Source organism: Synchiropus splendidus, chromosome 12 (genome assembly GCF_027744825.2).
Source record: "Synchiropus splendidus isolate RoL2022-P1 chromosome 12, RoL_Sspl_1.0, whole genome shotgun sequence".
NCBI lineage: Eukaryota > Metazoa > Chordata > Actinopteri > Syngnathiformes > Callionymidae > Synchiropus > Synchiropus splendidus.
In genome coordinates, this window is record NC_071345.1 from 5,459,412 (window position 1) to 5,475,529 (window position 16,118).

The following is a 16,118-nucleotide window of genomic DNA, read 5'->3' on the forward strand; positions in this document are numbered from 1 at the left end:
AGCTGGGCTTTGCGGGTGTGTTTGGGATCATTGTCCTGCTGCAGAACCCGAGCTTTCTGGAGGTCAGGAACAGATGGCCAGACTTTCCCTTCAGGATTTTTTTTTTTAGGTAGACAGCAGAATTCATGGTCCCATTTATCACGATGAGTCCTCCAGTTCCTGAGCAGCAGAGCTGCACCATGGGACACACATTCTCAGTCTCACCCACATATTCTCAGTCCTTAAGCGTCATATTGCGACTACTTTCACATGGACCTGTGCGTCCGACGTTGACACATGGTTCTTTCAATTCAGTCAATCATTCCTCTCCTTTGTGATGTGCCAGAGGAGGGGTTGGGATTTTCCAATGGCATATATATATATCATAGATATGGGTCGAGGCTTGACTGATGGAGTCCCCAGGTGCTCCAAGTGATGGTGCAAGACACCTCATGGCTTTTAAGGGACATGCCACCCTCGTATCAACATGTAGTGAAGATGGCTGACTTGGGTCGAGGCTTGACTGATGGAGTCCCCAGGTGCTCCAAGTGATGGTGCAAGACACCCCATGGGTTTTAAGGGACATTCCACCCTCGTATCAACATGTAGTGAAGATGGCTGACTTGGGTCGAGGCTTGACTGATGGAGTCCCCAGGTGCTCCAAGTGATGGTGCAAGACACCCCATGGCTTTTAAGGGACATGCCACCCTCGTATCAACATGTAGTGAAGATGGCTGACTTGGTCATTTTGAGCGCCCAGTCGTACCTGAGAAGGTTCATCACCGTTCCATGTTTTTGGTATCCGAGTCCCATGGCTTTAGAAATGTCAATTTCCCGACTGATGCATCTCAATTGCTCTGCCTTTGTTTCAGAAAGTCTTTGGATCTCAGCATGCTGCCGAGCTTCTGAAGGTGAATTTCACTGTGTCAGATGTGTGTCATCATGGCAGGTGCAGATTCAGACACTGAACTCAGGTGTGCTAACCACACACATGAGTCGTCTAAACATGGGAACATTTTTCACTGCGACAGTTTTAATTTTTGCTTTTCTCTTTATAATAAAAACCTTCTTTTACAAAATGTGTTATCTTTGAACAATACAAATAACATCCGACTTGCAACCGGGATCGGTTCCGACCAACCGGTTGTAAGTCAGATTGGACGTAAGTCGAATACCATTCAAAATAGCTGACGCAACGTGAGTGAGTGAGATGCTGGGAAACTGTGCTGCCGTAACTGTCGTACTTGATGCCGGGCTCGTACGTGCTGCAGTGCCAGACATTGAAGAAGAAAAAAAAAAGCATCTGCTGGCCGTGGTTGTAAGTACAGGTGGACGTAAGTCAAGGAGGTCGTACGTCGGATGTTACTTGTACGTCGATTTAATGAACAACATGAAACATATAGCGGTGACAAACACATGTAAAAATTAGACGTCAGGGTGGAGCGATATACTTGTCCACTCATCTGTGTATATAGAGTATGTATGTATACAGTAATATAATTACTATCTCCCACAACAGCCACTGATCTTATTGTGCACATAAATTACACAAACTATCCCCAGTCTCCCAGGGAAGTTGTCATTAGCACAGTAGCAAAGCGGAGAGGAGTCAAAGTGTGAGGTTAAATGATACAAACATTAGAGTTATACATATTTAATAAACTGAACAACTGAGCACTTGACTTATAAAAGTACATAGCAACGCTCTGGTGTGCTGTTAAATCCTCGTGCGAGGGCCATTTGCCAAACTTGATCATATGACACGCGAGAGTTTTATTTATACCTGTTGTTCACTCTAAAATATTTGACTTAAAATGTACATTTTACAACAGAAGTTCAGTATGGATGAGACCCTAACTTCAGATGGATATTTGACTTCAGGGTGAAAACACTTTCATACTTCGATATGCTTTTCACATCCGGCATGAATTCCATTTAGACAGACATCTGTATGGGATTCTTGATATCAGCAGTGAAAAAAAGCACATGCTCAGATATGACTACAAAAATATGCATTGAAAGGACCCTGAGTGTCAGAAGGGAAACTGCTACCCAACTACCACCTTTTAAACATCAATGGAGCTCGTCTCTCCTCAACATTGCTAGCTGCTAAACTGCACTCAGAAATTACCATATCTGACTCATTACTTCTTAGTCACATGAGTCTTATTCAGAGAGCAGTCACTGTAGGAATAAAAAAGATGTACAAATGTAAGGAAGTCAAACAAGGTCAGCGTTAGAGCTTCAGCTGCAGCGTCTACGTCCACCATATTCACAAGAGGAGACAGAAAAAAGGGAATAATAAAGAGGTGGTGAGAAGGAGGCACAAAATACTGAGCCAGACAGAGATTAATAGTGTGGGACAAAAGCAGCGCGAGATGGAGTCGGAGTCAGAGAATGTGTGACGGGCACGGAGAGGATAAATATACAGAGAGGCAGACAGAGACAGTCAGGAGGAGAGACAAAGGCGAGAAGAGAATCTTGCGTGAACTTTGGAGCAAGACTTTGAAGGGATAATTTGGTGGAGTGACTCCAGAAGAAGGGAATCTGTTCCCAGTCATTGTATAGGGGATTTGACTCGGGGTGAACGCGTCCTTCCCTGACAAATTTGTCCAGAGCAGCGCAAGAACAAACCCAGGACTTGATTATTCATCTTTAAAACATCAATGAGGACCTCAAAGAAGTTTTTCACATGAGTCCGCAACTCGATAAAAATAGAATCAATAGGTGAAAAGTCCATCCTGAACTCAGCAAAGTAAACTCCCCATTACAAAACAGCAATGCACCGATGCTGAGCTCCAAAAACAAAGTCCATGACTAAAAAAAAAAGAAAAACGCAGTTTGCAAAGAGAAAGTTGGACTGAAAGCCTCTGGGATTGAAACTGATACAGAGAACTGGAAAAAAAAATAAAAGAACTGGAAGAAAATGCAAGAAACATTCCACCAAACAAATGTTTCATCATCGAACAGAAAAGATGGAATGAGTTTTCATTTCAGCACTCGTAATGCGTCACCACCATTTGACCATTCTGAAAATAAACCATGTTTAAAACTAAAGTCGCTGGAGTCTCAGGAACTGTTGAAAAATACACCCTTCATTCGGTCACGGCGCCAAAGACGCTGAGGCTCCTATCATGAATAGTGATGTCATGAAGATGTTCATCTGCTAAACACTACAATTCTTTGAACTAGTTCGCATTTTAAGTGTCAGGGACCTGATCGGGACTGGATCACAGCTGCGGCAAGTATGAATACACACCTGGATTTCCGTGCATAATGGATTATAGACACTGTGTTTTGGGGCAGAAATCTGGGCCAGCTGGATTTTGCAATTAGAGAGGGATTGAGGATTAAAATAAAACCCATCGGTATGAAGAAGAAAAAAAAAAAAAAAACTTAGAAAGAGATGGGTTTTATATTGAAGGGACATTAAATTTGTCTGTGACCTCAGACTGTACAATAAATGTCAGGACGTGTATAAATGGGAAAAAGGAAGAGCTGACTTGCACAAGTTGTTGTCATTTTAAACAGAAAATGAGAAAGGAATGAAAAAAATGTGTTGTGTTTCATGTGATTCCGTTTCAAAGCGAAGAGTCGAAAGCAGCCTTGTAATTTTGCCGTTACATTCTTGTAGCAAACTGCTCTATTGGCCTTGCCACATACGATAACAGTCATGGGGTGACTTCTACTCTGACAGAGAGGGAACACAGTCTTGCTGCGCTGATTTAAAAACATCAAAAAAATCAATAAAATAAAATAAAATAATAATGGAAAAATGGAAAACAAAAGCATCTAAATAAACTTTATTTAAACATTAAAAATGCAAGGAGGCATTCAGTTTCTTTTTGGGCCACATTGCAAACTGTGAGGGCGAAAAAAAAAAAAAATGTAATGGGAAAATATAAAAATACACTTTATTATACAATACAACAAATAAATTATATTTATATTGTATAATTATTTTTATATTTTAAAAAGTCATATATATATATTTGCCTAATTTATTATACTATATAACAAATAAATTATATTGTATAATTATTTATTTATTAGGAAAAAAAAAATCACTTCATGAAGGTCACCAAACACACAGCTTCACATAGCCGCACCTTACCCTGGTTTTCAAAACCAATACAGCCAACCAATCAAAAACCAGCTCTGCAGCCGGAGCTGAGAAAGATGACATCATCGTGCTACACAAACTCAACACAGCGTCCCAACCATGACTGTCTAATGTCGCCCCAACACTGCAGTGGTCTGGCCAGCGTCGGCGCACACGCATGACCAGCCAGCGCACAGCCGAACTCACTGCTTTGATAAATGAGGGTGTTCTCTGCATGACTGCCACACACAGGGGCCACAGCTATGACCTCATTTAAATGAAGGCAAATGTCAGGTCGTATTCACCAATCGGCTCTCTTTCTGCCGCGGTCCACGGTCACATCCAATTAAGCACTGGGATCAACACGCGCCACTCTGTCCCACACATTATGTTTATCAGGACAATGAGAAACACCACTGAAAAGCACTCTGCTTCGCTCACAGCTGCTTTCATGGCATCACGCCACAGCACATGCTGCATCTTAGCAGGAAGCGGCCCAAAAATTCACAATGCAAAAGCGGTGAAAAAAAGCCAAACATTTTTTTTTTGGTACCTTTGTTTCTACCTACAGCGCGTGAAGAGGCAGAGGGATCCAGAGAGATAAGAGTGGCGGGTCATCCAGAGCAGAAACCAGAGAAAGACAAGGACGAAAAATTAGTTCACAGGAAGGATTTGGATCTTTGACTCACACTTTCATGCAAATAAACGTTGCTCATGCAGGAGTGGTGCCAAACAAACATGCCTTTTTTCTGCTGTCTGTGGCAGGACTACACTGCAAACAATACACTTTGATCCTGGCGGTTTGAAAACGGGGCACCAACAAGGTTTGACATCCGATGAAAGAGTGTACTTGAACAGACTTAAAATGTGTGTCCTGCTTCAGAGCAAATCCCACATGTGCTGTGATCATAGAATCATAGAATGCTCAGACAATCTCAGCAGTAAATTGGTCGATTGTTAAATAATATGTGAGGTATTAAAAGCAGATTATGTTTAAATCCGTTTGTCAATGATAAAAAAGTAAAAATAAATACTTTTTTTTTTAGATAGAGTTACACCGCTTTGTCTAACCCAAACCCAGGGGCAAACTCTGGCCCACATTTTCAACGTATTCAGTCTTGAAAAACACAGCTAAAAGCTTGTATTGATGCTAAACTCTTCCAAGACGCTTCTCGATTCACTACAAGATCAGTGAGTCAATCCCAAAATGTCCAAAAAATATAATCAAAGATATGAAAATAATAGCATTTGTGAAGGAAATGTGAGTTTTTTTGTGAACAGGAGTGTTTTGCTAAATATTTGCCACTTTGTGTTCATTTTCCTTCATTATATTGAAGAAAAAATGATTGACTTATCCATATATTTCAGAGATTAATCATGTAAAGTTTTGACCAAAACATCCATGAAGAAGTAAATAAGAGTTAAGTTTAAAAAAAACTTCAGGATAAACATTTTTGCTCTGCAACAAAAGCAGCACTTCCATGCTCACGTGTAGAGCTCCAACTCAAAACATTTGATCAGTTAATAAATAAATAATAAAATAATAATAATAACAAAATAATGAAATGATACTATAACTACAATTTATATCTGACACCAGACAGAGATAAGCATGCTGAAGTGAGCGTCCAGGGAAGGCTGTAACAGTCTTCTTTCCATTTGTGCGACTGAGGTTGGCGTCTATGAAGTAACCACCGCCTTCCAAGTACTTTCTAATCGACCACCCCAGCTGACTACAGTCGCACCTCGGTGCTTCCCCACACGCCGCAGAGGTCATCGCAGTGAGTCAGGACATATTAGCGATGGTACGGGGAGCAGCAATTACGTAAGCCTCCGAAATGTTGGGTGAATCAAAGGTGAGGAGACGCGGCGGCAGACAGACAAAGGTGAGGCGGGAGCAAACCCGGCATTCTTTTGCCCTCGATCAAACAAACACTGCCACTTTCTCCGGAGCAACAACAAACAGAGCAAAAAGAATGAATGCACTCGGACAGGGAGGGAAGGTGTAATGTTTGTTCACCCCAAAAAAACAAAAGCCATGCAGAGAGTCGACTGAGAATAATGGAGTGAGAAAGAAGAGGAGTACCTTGTTCTGCCTTCAGGTGAGCGAGGCCTTGATGGAGAGAAGCGGAGAAGAAGAGAGAGAGATTAAAGGACACGCTCGCACACCAATACTGATGAAGTATTGTCACTGCATGATTGCTTCATGGCAAATCATGGCCGACACACAGAGATTTTTCAATGGAACACCATTTAAAAACATTGGATTAAGCTCCAGTGCAGTGGAAATATGATCATTGAATGAGCTTTTAATCCAAATTACCGACAGAAACATTCAAGAAATGTGATAGTGAATGAATATTCACTTGGATTATTCATAATATTCAGCTAAAGGAAACAAGTGAGGAGACTCACCTGGTTTTCTCTGGACTGCTGTGAAGAGGAAAAGATGGCAGAGAGAAAAGAGAAGTTGTGGATTAGCACACGTCGGCAGATTGCATGTCTAACATGCAACAAAAGTGCCACACATCTTTTCACTTCCATGTAAAAGGAGCAAAGCGCATCCTCTTGACATGCACCATTGTTGTGTAGTACTCGAGCAGAGATCACTGTGGAGAGAAACAAAATACAATCCGTCCTCTGAGGAAGTCGAGGAGACCGACATAACACCTTAAGCAAAACCGCCTCTTAAATGTTGAATATTGGTAGCAAAATATTCAGCACTGAAGCCTCACAAAAAGAGACATAAATCCACAGGGCCACGGATTTAGTGTTCAGTCGATGCTTCCTATCAGACCCACATCGTTCTCCTCCGAAGTGCAAAGCCGGGCGCCAGCAGGCAAGGTTTTCTGTTGACATGGAGTCTATGGTTCTTTGTGTTTGTTTGCAGGAGAATGCTGCCTCTTAGATCCGAGCGGTTCAGAGCTAGCAGTGTCAGTGGAAATAAGTCACACAAGGGTCGATTCCTTGCAGCAAAAAATTGCAGTCTCAATGTCGGATGAGACCTTTGGGGTATCAAACATGCCAGTGAGGCTGATTTTAGACTCGGCGGTTCACAGAGTCAGGGCATGGAGCTGTTTTATCGGCGAAATCGCGCCTTGTGTTTGTGGTCTGGGAAGAAGGAGGATGCTTTTTTTATCTGGTGAGAAATCACATTAAAAGAGGCAGCTAAAGGTCAAGTCTGGAGCTCCTCTATAGATAGTTTGTATCAACATTACACTAGAGTTAAGGTAGTGTTGTGATGATTATAAGGTTGGACAAGAAAAAAAAAAACCACACACACATATATATATATATATATATATATATATATATAGGTTGCTTTCACTTTAGTTCACCAATAGTTAAAATATACAAAAATCTATTCTTTTTAATTTTATTTTTATTATAATATAAAAAAAAATAAATGTTTAAATGCTAGCATAAAAAATATGTATTATTGTTGGATTAAATAAAATGGATGAGAGAGAAAAAATAAATATATATGCAAATATATATATGTATTTTTTTTTGTGGTGGTTGCTTTCACTTCAGTTAACCAATAGTTAAAATATACAAAAATCTATTCTTTTTTATTTTATTTTTATTATCATATAAAAAAAAAATAAATGTTTAAATGCTAGCATAAAAAATATATGTATTATTGTTGGATTAAATAAAATGGATGAGAGAGAAAAAATAAATATATATGCAAATATATATATGTATTTTTTTTTGTGATGGTTGCTTTCACTTTACTTAACCAATAGTTAAAATATACAAAAATCTATTCTTTTTAATTTTATTTTTATTCTAATATAAAAAAATAAATGTTTAAATGCTAGCATAAAAAAAATATGTATTATTGTTGGATTAAATAAAATGGATGAAAGAGAAAAAATAAATATATATGCAAATAAATAGATGTATTTTTTTTTGTGGTGGTTGCTTTCACTTTAGTTAACCAATAGCTAAAATATGCATTATTTTATTTATAAATACTTACATTAAAACTGTGACCGAAATATTTGCCATTTACCAAATATTACCAACATCATGAAAATGTTTTGCCACTATTAAAGCAATAATTCAGCCAACAGCTTCAAAAATCTGTGTCTTGGGTTGAGGGCATGAAAGAAATTCTGGCGGTTGAAACTCAAAGATTAAGGACCTCAATTCCAAAAGGAACTCCCTTGGAGACGTGGACTTGTTCCAGAACAATGGCTGATGTATTGAGGTTTCAGTCCAGTCTCCTTCAGGGAAAAGCCCAAAATGGCTGCTGCGGCTACAAGGATGACATTGGCGAAAGCAAGGACGGACTGCAGGCGTGGGGGGATGGGAGTCAGTGGACAGTAGCGTGGGACAGAAACCAGACCGCGTGCGGATCGCACGTATGTGTGTTACTTCAGTTTTTTACATCCGTGTTCTCGTGTGTTCCCATCTTGATAAAGCCCGTTCTCTTGATGCGGCATCGCCCAGAACAAGCCAATGTGCCGCTGAGGACATGTGGTCCGGGTGTAATCCCCTGCTCTATTTTACCAGCAGCTTCAAATCCAAACATAATTTCCAGCTCGGGCACTAGACACATGCCCTCTGCACTGGAAACAGGCGAGTCCCTGCAACATTTTTTTTTTCCCCGCTGACCTACTTTTTATAGTAAGATTATTGTAACTGTCATTTTTTTTTTCCATGTCTGTTTATTAATCCCCAAAGCTAAGCCTGAAGGCACCATTTCAGCACTTCCTTAACAGTTTGCCGAGCCAAGCCGTCATTTAACAACTGCCGATCAAACATGCCCAGGTTTGATCCCCGTCGTCCTTTTATTCACTGGCCATGCGTTCGAAATTAACTGCTACATTACTGGATATATGAGCAAGCCCTTGACACTGCATCTCACAGGCAAATCCACGGTTTTTAAAATGTCACACTTGTATAATAGAAAGAATGAAGGGCCATTATCCCATGGGGAATGTATTTGCCGAGCTAATGGTGGGGGAGAAACCTGGAGATTAAGGATGACGGCGCTGGAATAGCGCATGTGAGAGTTTTCACCGTGAAAATTTGGCAGCCAGAGATGACAGGGGAGATGGATCAGTGGTGATCGGTGTCTAATTTCAGCTCATTTCTCTGACAGTCAGTCAGACCGACGCGTCCACTGGAGAGTGGAGACTGAACATGTGTTTTCAAAATTCTTTATTTATTTTCTCTTCGTGACAGTTGACAAAATGGGTGGTTTAGGAAGCGCAAAGCTAACACTGTTCAAATGTAGCAGCAAGAGTTTTGACATCAAAGTTTGACAGACGTCAGGTGTCAGACTCAAGGACCGGGGGCTAAATCCAGGTCACCAATTCATTTCATGAGTCCCACATGAATATGCTAGCTCCAAATACATTTCAATACAAATGTAAATGGCAGCAAAACCAGCATGCTGGATACCGTAATTTCCAGACTATCGAGTACCCCAGAATATTAGCCACATGCACTACATTTAAGATGGAAAATAGATCTTGTTCATGCATAAGCTGCACCTGTCTATAAGGCGCAGGTGTAGTGGTGCTGTCTGTGCCGTAGAAAGGTCACTTCTAAACTAGTTTTCCAGCATGGAGACTGACTCATGAAACAAACTGGGCAATGTTCTGAACTTTAGTCATGAACTCCTCACATCTTTTACTGACATTAAAGCACTCAAAATGTGCTGTTTTTGCCCACGTGTCCAAAGTTCCAACGCCACAGTTGGTCTCAGCTGCTGCTTCTTGTCTCCGCTCCTCCCGGAGATCGGGGCTCTGTAGGCCATCGGTTTGATTTGATGAGGCTCAATATTTTGGCAGCATGATGCTCTTTAGTCTGTAAAAATCCATACATTAGTAGCCACGTCGTATAACCCGAAGGGTTCAGACGGCAAGAAAAAAGTAGCGACTTAAAGTCTAGAAATTACGGTAGATAGCTCTATCATCGAATATGTAGGTAGGCGAGGCTTCATGAAACACTGTCCTCATTTTTAAAACACCACTAGATGGCACTCTATGCTCTAAAATTTTTGACTTCAAACAATTGTAATGGACGTTCACCACCTTCTGGGCTCTGAAAATAACACTGATTCATGAATCAATACTGATGTGAGGGCACATGTATGAAGTCAGTGAGAAGATGCTGTAAGAGTGACCAATGGGGGCGACAAGGCTCAGATGGTAGAGCAGTCGACCTGTGACTGAGTAGTGGCTGGTTTGATCCCTGTTCCTGATGGGTTTGTGTGGTTGTGTCCCTGAGCAAGACACTCAGATGGACACTCACCATCTGAAGAGACTCACTACAGATGGTGTGAATGGATGAGTTGGTGTGAAGCGCTCTGGTTGCTGAATAAGCATGGGAAGCAGCCATGGGAACCAATGGATGCAAGAAGAGGGTTGAGGACTATGCATGGACCATGATGTCTGCTGATGATACAGAGTTTTGATGAGGGAGGAACGATGAGTTGGAGGAGAAGCTGGATCAATCGAAACAGCAGTGGCAGTTATAGACTTGTCGTCGATACTGTACATAGTCATTTTGTTTGTCCCGTGTCTGGCACTGTGTTTCAGAGGTTGGGCCCTTGCCTGAGTTAGACACCTGTCCCCAGCTTGTCTCTGTAGAACATGACCTTATGGGGTGAATGGCCCAACAAACATTGTGTTTTCTTTTTCTTTTAATGCCGTAACACTGTTATCAAAGAGTTCACAACAGTCACCACTTTTCCAACCCAATTCCATTGTTCCTGCCCAGCAAATGTGCCCGGTCTTTACACTCCCCTTCTAGGCCAGTGGGCTAGCAGGCTACAATTAAGCATAAGACTGGCAAAATGCTTCCGAGGCCCAGTTCGCTCAGTCAGTCAACCGGCCATCTGCCTGTTTTAACGAGCAGCTTGGGGGCTTTGGCATGTGAGTGTGCACGTATGTGTGTGTGTAAACCGCTCTCACTCACCGTGATGGTGCGGCGTATAAATATTCAAAAGTCGGACAGATTGCTTTCCTGGCGCCTGGATGTACAGCATGAGCCACAGTTTGCCTTCGCAGACAGGTGTGTGTGAGTGGAGCAGCTAAACGGCTCCAGTCGGGGCTCCGGCTCGACATATGTGTACACGCCGCTGCTGACTCTGAGGCGCCTTCTTCTTCGCTGTTTGTGCAGGCTTTTCGCAGACAAATTAGCCATCGCTGCTCTCATTATCCTCCTAATTATGGTTTCCTGTCTCGGCGGCATAATCAGCCACATCACTTAATGGGAAGGCAGCGATGAGCGGCGGAAAAAAAGAAAAATAGAGGAGATGATGTGCCAACTTGCTCGGCTTATTGACATGGGATTGTGGAGGGAGGCTTCACCAGTGTGGTGGCAGAGTGAAGCACAGTCGGAGTCACATTGTCTGGGCTCGACAACTCACCTCCATGTCTGATGAGAGTGGATCAAAGGCGCTGAGGCTAATACATCCCACATTTCCCTCTCTGCATCTGCTCCCTGTTTGGTTGGTGTGGAGCTCAGCATGTAAAAGCTCCATTGAGTTGTTGCTTTTTTGTTGCATGACTACGGCTGCCAGTAGATACCCAATAGTATTATTTATTTTCACAACACATAACATGGCACCTTTGACTGCCAGTAGGCATAATATAATATAATATAATAAAATATAATATAATACTTTATTTTATTGACAGCACCTTATTGCGAAGCACTTTCCTAGTTGTCAATAAATTTTAATAAATTTGATTCCTATATAATATAATATAATATAATATAATATATTTTTTATGTATTTTATGTTATTTTATTGACAGCACTTTATTGCGAAGCACTTTCCCAGTTGGTGAGATCCTCTCTGTCCATGGCAATAAATTTGATTCTAATATAATAGAAGAGAATAGAATAGAATAGAATTTTTATTTTTTATTTATTTTATGTTATTTTATTGACAGCACTTTATTGCAAAGCACTTTCCCAGTTGGTGAGATCCTCTCTGTCCATGGCAATAAATTTGATTCTAATATAATAGAAGAGAATAGAATAGAATAGAATTTTTATTTTTTATTTATTTTATGTTATTTTATTGACAGCACTTTATTGCAAAGCACTTTCCCAGTTGGTGAGATCCTCTCTGTCCATGGCAATAAATTTGATTCTAATATAATAGAAGAGAATAGAATAGAATAGAATTTTTATTTTTTATTTATTTTATGTTATTTTATTGACAGCACTTTATTGCAAAGCACTTTCCCAGTTGGTGAGATCCTCTCTGTCCATGGCAATAAATTTGATTCTAATATAATATAATATAATATAATAATACAAATTTTATTGATTTTTTTTGTTTGTTTTTGCTTCCGCCATCAGAATTATTATTCATGAATAATGCTTCATATTTATCTCAGATAAAGTGTGTTTAGGATCCCCTTATAGAGTTCTTTTTGACCAGGTGTTTGAAAAGGACAGTTGGACATCGTCTCCATCCACTGTCCGACAGAGGCAGTGAGCGAATAGGAAGAAGCCAAAAAGGGGCGCGTCCACTTCTCCCGCTTGACTGCACCGCAACCAGCACATCGCGTGCAATCTCTAACAAAGCCAGAGGCTAACGCTTGGGATTTAAGCTCCAAACAGATTCATTTGAGCAGCAAATGAGGTGAAGATTATGAAACCAAATAGATGGGGGGAAAAAATGAAACAGCATATATATTTCTGAAAATGCATCAAAAAGCATTCGATACCGTCCGGCTGGAATTGCTTTGAAGCCAAAGCAAGTGAGCATTGCCCGGCATTTATTCCCGTAGCATGATGATTTTGTCGGCGTGTCTTGAAGGAGGTCAGTGGTGGAGGAGAGTCGATATGGGTCTGATCACAGGAATGCTAAGTTCACAACCCCAGACGGAAGAGCGAAGAAAGCAAATCCAAACAGAACTTTTGTTTGTGTAAGTTAGAGATTAATAAGACACCAAAACACACTGCAGTCATGACACTAATGCAGAAAAAAGCAAACCGGCAGTTGTGTATTTTGATATATAAAAGATGGAAAATATTGCCTTCACTCTTAATGTATTTATATATATGCAACAAAGGCAGTATTTATTTTTTCTTTAACCATTTTACATTAGGATGGCAATATTGATTCATGGCAATTTGGCCTCAAACCAGACCTTATCTGGTCCCATGAGAAAATAAAGCATCATCTGAAAACTGCAAACAATTGGATTTGTGAGAGAAAGCGAAAGGATGATACAGGATTTAGAAATAAATCTTTGCGAATCGCTATATTAAAATATAGACAAAGATGGATTATGCTAAAGCAGCACATCTCCTTAGAATCCCCAGAGAAAGAGCAGGTGACCCTATCAGGGTGGAAGAGAAAACCGAGAGGAAGCTTTCAATCTGTACCTTGAGGTTCCTGCGGCACCTTGCAGGATCAGAACTTTGTTTAATGGAGAAAAGAGCGTCGTCGTTTTAGTCATATCAGCTAATAGCACATCCTCCTCATCACAAGTAATAACTGCGAGGGCAGAAGAAACGCTGAGCACATCACCTTCGCGTTGAACTCCCAAATGAAATGTGACAACTTTCAAATAAGTGCACAAGCCACAAAGCGGAACACAGGAATCCATGAATATCACGGCGTATTAAATCGAGTTTGAGTCGCCGCCGGTGCCTCGTGTGGAAGACGTCGTCGCAGGAAAGCTAAATTGCTATTATGCATATTCGATGCATTTGAAAATAAAGTTGAGGCTGCAAAACATCTTACAAAGGGGCAGAAGGCAAACATTCCATGATCAGCTGCCAAAATGTGTTTGCTGTAAATGCAAATAAAGCCATTAATTCTATTCCGTTTGGATTGAAACCACGATAAATGTTTCAGTTCATATCTCACCCACGATGGTAATGGGGTAACCAGGGCACACAGTGAAGTACATCCAAAAAATCCTCCCTCAAATACCCGAGCTACCTTTTAAAAATACAAAGTAAGTATCTCACAAATCCCCATGTGTGAATCAATAACATGTTTTTATTCAATATTCACTTCAATGAGGAGGCTGTGGAGCGGATTTTCTTACCTTCCGTGCAGTATCGACCTACAAATCCAGTTTTGGAGCAGTCACAGTAGGTTTCCCCGTCAGCCAGCGAGCAGATTCCACCGTTCTCACAGGGGCTGTCTGTGCAGAGGCCTATCATCTCCAAGCGCACCTTCTGACTGTTGATGAGTGTGGGCAGCTTACTCCCATAGCTGAGATCCGCGATGACTCCTCTGAAAGGCGCTAGTTTACGAACCGAGGGCAGAGTGATGGCCGACGTGCGTATGTCTCCCGGTAGCCCACCGAGGAAGAGGTCGGAAATAATCTTCATGAACTGCCGCTGGGGCCGAACCTCACCTGTCGTGGTCTGACCGTCCACTGCCAAACCAGTCCGCAAGTTATGCCTGTTGATGGCGGCAAAGTGCCAGCGGCTATCATTGACCCTCTTGGCAGACGCGACGGTGGTCTCGGCGCAGTCGATGCTGACGCGGAGCTGGAGCTTGCCCTCGTGCAACGTGAGGAGAAGGAAATCGCAAACTCCGCCGTCGTCGAAGTAAAGCAGCAGGCCTTCGGATTGTGAGGTTTTGAACTGAAAGGTCAGGTCGCTTCTGGAGCTGGCGTCCCAGCGCAGGTACCGAGCCCACTGACCCTCGGAGCCCGTGAACTCCAAGCCCGTGGTGAGGCAAAGAAATGTACTTAGCAGCAGAAGGCCTTGGCTCGGTAGATTCATCGTTGATAACGCGTTCAAGCAGCTTAGGGACCTTCAAAACATTTGGTTATGGCTTTTTTCGATTGTGTCCAGGTACAAATAACAGTCAGGAACCAAAGGCTGTCAGCCCTGGTTTCAGTCTAATCTGGATGTATATGTAAAAATATCCTTCTGATTTAAGCAGACAGGCGGCAGTGCGAAGATGAAGGAGATCCTTGGAGGATTCTGTCAGTGACTGAGAACTGCATCTTGTCTGTTCTCCTTGAGGCGACTTCCCGGATTGAAGCGCTCGGCCTTCATCAGGACACCTGATCCGTGCCCCATGGTTTGAAGTCCAGCTCCAGCTGCCTTGACAGAGCTGCAGAAAAAGGAAAATATTGGTATAAAATGATCAGCATTTCTTTAAAGAAACAAACCACTGCCATTCCACGACACACAACCACGTAGAATCCTCTCTCCACTTTAACAGGAGGTAGAATTAAATTTGCCAAATCTGAAGAACTCTATGTTATGTCCAAGACCTTTTCTTTCAGACAAACCAAGGGTTTTCACAGGTGGTCCACGGAGGAGGATGTATTCACAGTCCTCCTTAAAGGCCACCTTGAATGAAGGAAGGAGTCACACGACATATATTGACAATAACTGCGAGAAACTTCTCCAACACTGGGAAAATCTAAGCGTACTATTGTGTTGGTGACCCTACAGTATTGTGGACCCCCATACTGTCAAAGCATTAGGGAGGACCAGTGATAATAATTAGGTCACGTATAACCCATTATTCTGTGGACAGTTGAATGTCATACTCTCCTCCACCACAATTCTCCTCCATCTTTCCTGGCCCAGCTGGATGTGAGATGAAATCCACATCCTGGGGTCACTGCTGGACAAGTCAGCGACACCTCCTCCAGGAGGCATCTCGACAAGACACTGGACTTATTTCAGTGAGACAAGGCAGGTCTGCCTCCTCTTAGAAAGCCAAACTATGACTCCAATCTGTACAGGAGAGACTTATGAAAGGACTCAACGTGCCTCCTGGCTCAGCTCTTTCTCTTCAATAAAGTGACCTAAAGACATATCCTTGGATCAGGAACTTGAGACTTAAACTCCACCAGGATTCTCCCTGTGAACAGCATTCTATAAAGTGCTATATAAATAAAGACTTATTATTATTATTTCATTATTATCGGTAATGTCCATACAGCCGCCGTTGTCCAGCGACTCTCAAATAATTGTTTATTTACTGTAATACGACTCATTCAACGTTGGATTTTACCAATTCATTGAGCAGTAGAAAAGAAAAAAACCCAGGTAACCGAGGCCTTGCTTGAAA

The 16,118-nt window shown here is 41.6% G+C and overlaps 1 protein-coding gene across 13 annotated transcripts in view; it reads right to left on the minus strand.

The window, feature by feature from the left end:
* LOC128768872 (neurexin-3b) overlaps positions 1-16,118 on the minus strand; it is a 269,686-nt gene that overhangs the window by 249,127 nt on the left and 4,441 nt on the right. For 12 of the 13 annotated variants that reach the window (XR_008416294.1, XR_008416295.1, XR_008416293.1 and 9 more), the window contains exons 2-4: positions 14,122-15,146; positions 6,497-6,514; positions 6,168-6,194 (exon numbers count right to left, since the gene is read on the minus strand). Coding sequence is in view for 10 of the 13 variants with exons in the window: in XM_053882094.1 (XP_053738069.1) it covers positions 6,168-6,194; positions 6,497-6,514; positions 14,122-14,809 (733 nt within the window). In the remaining 3 variants the exon portion in view is untranslated. The remainder of the gene's footprint in view (positions 1-6,167; positions 6,195-6,496; positions 6,515-14,121; positions 15,147-16,118) is intronic. The other variant, XM_053882089.1, reaches the window with a different exon arrangement.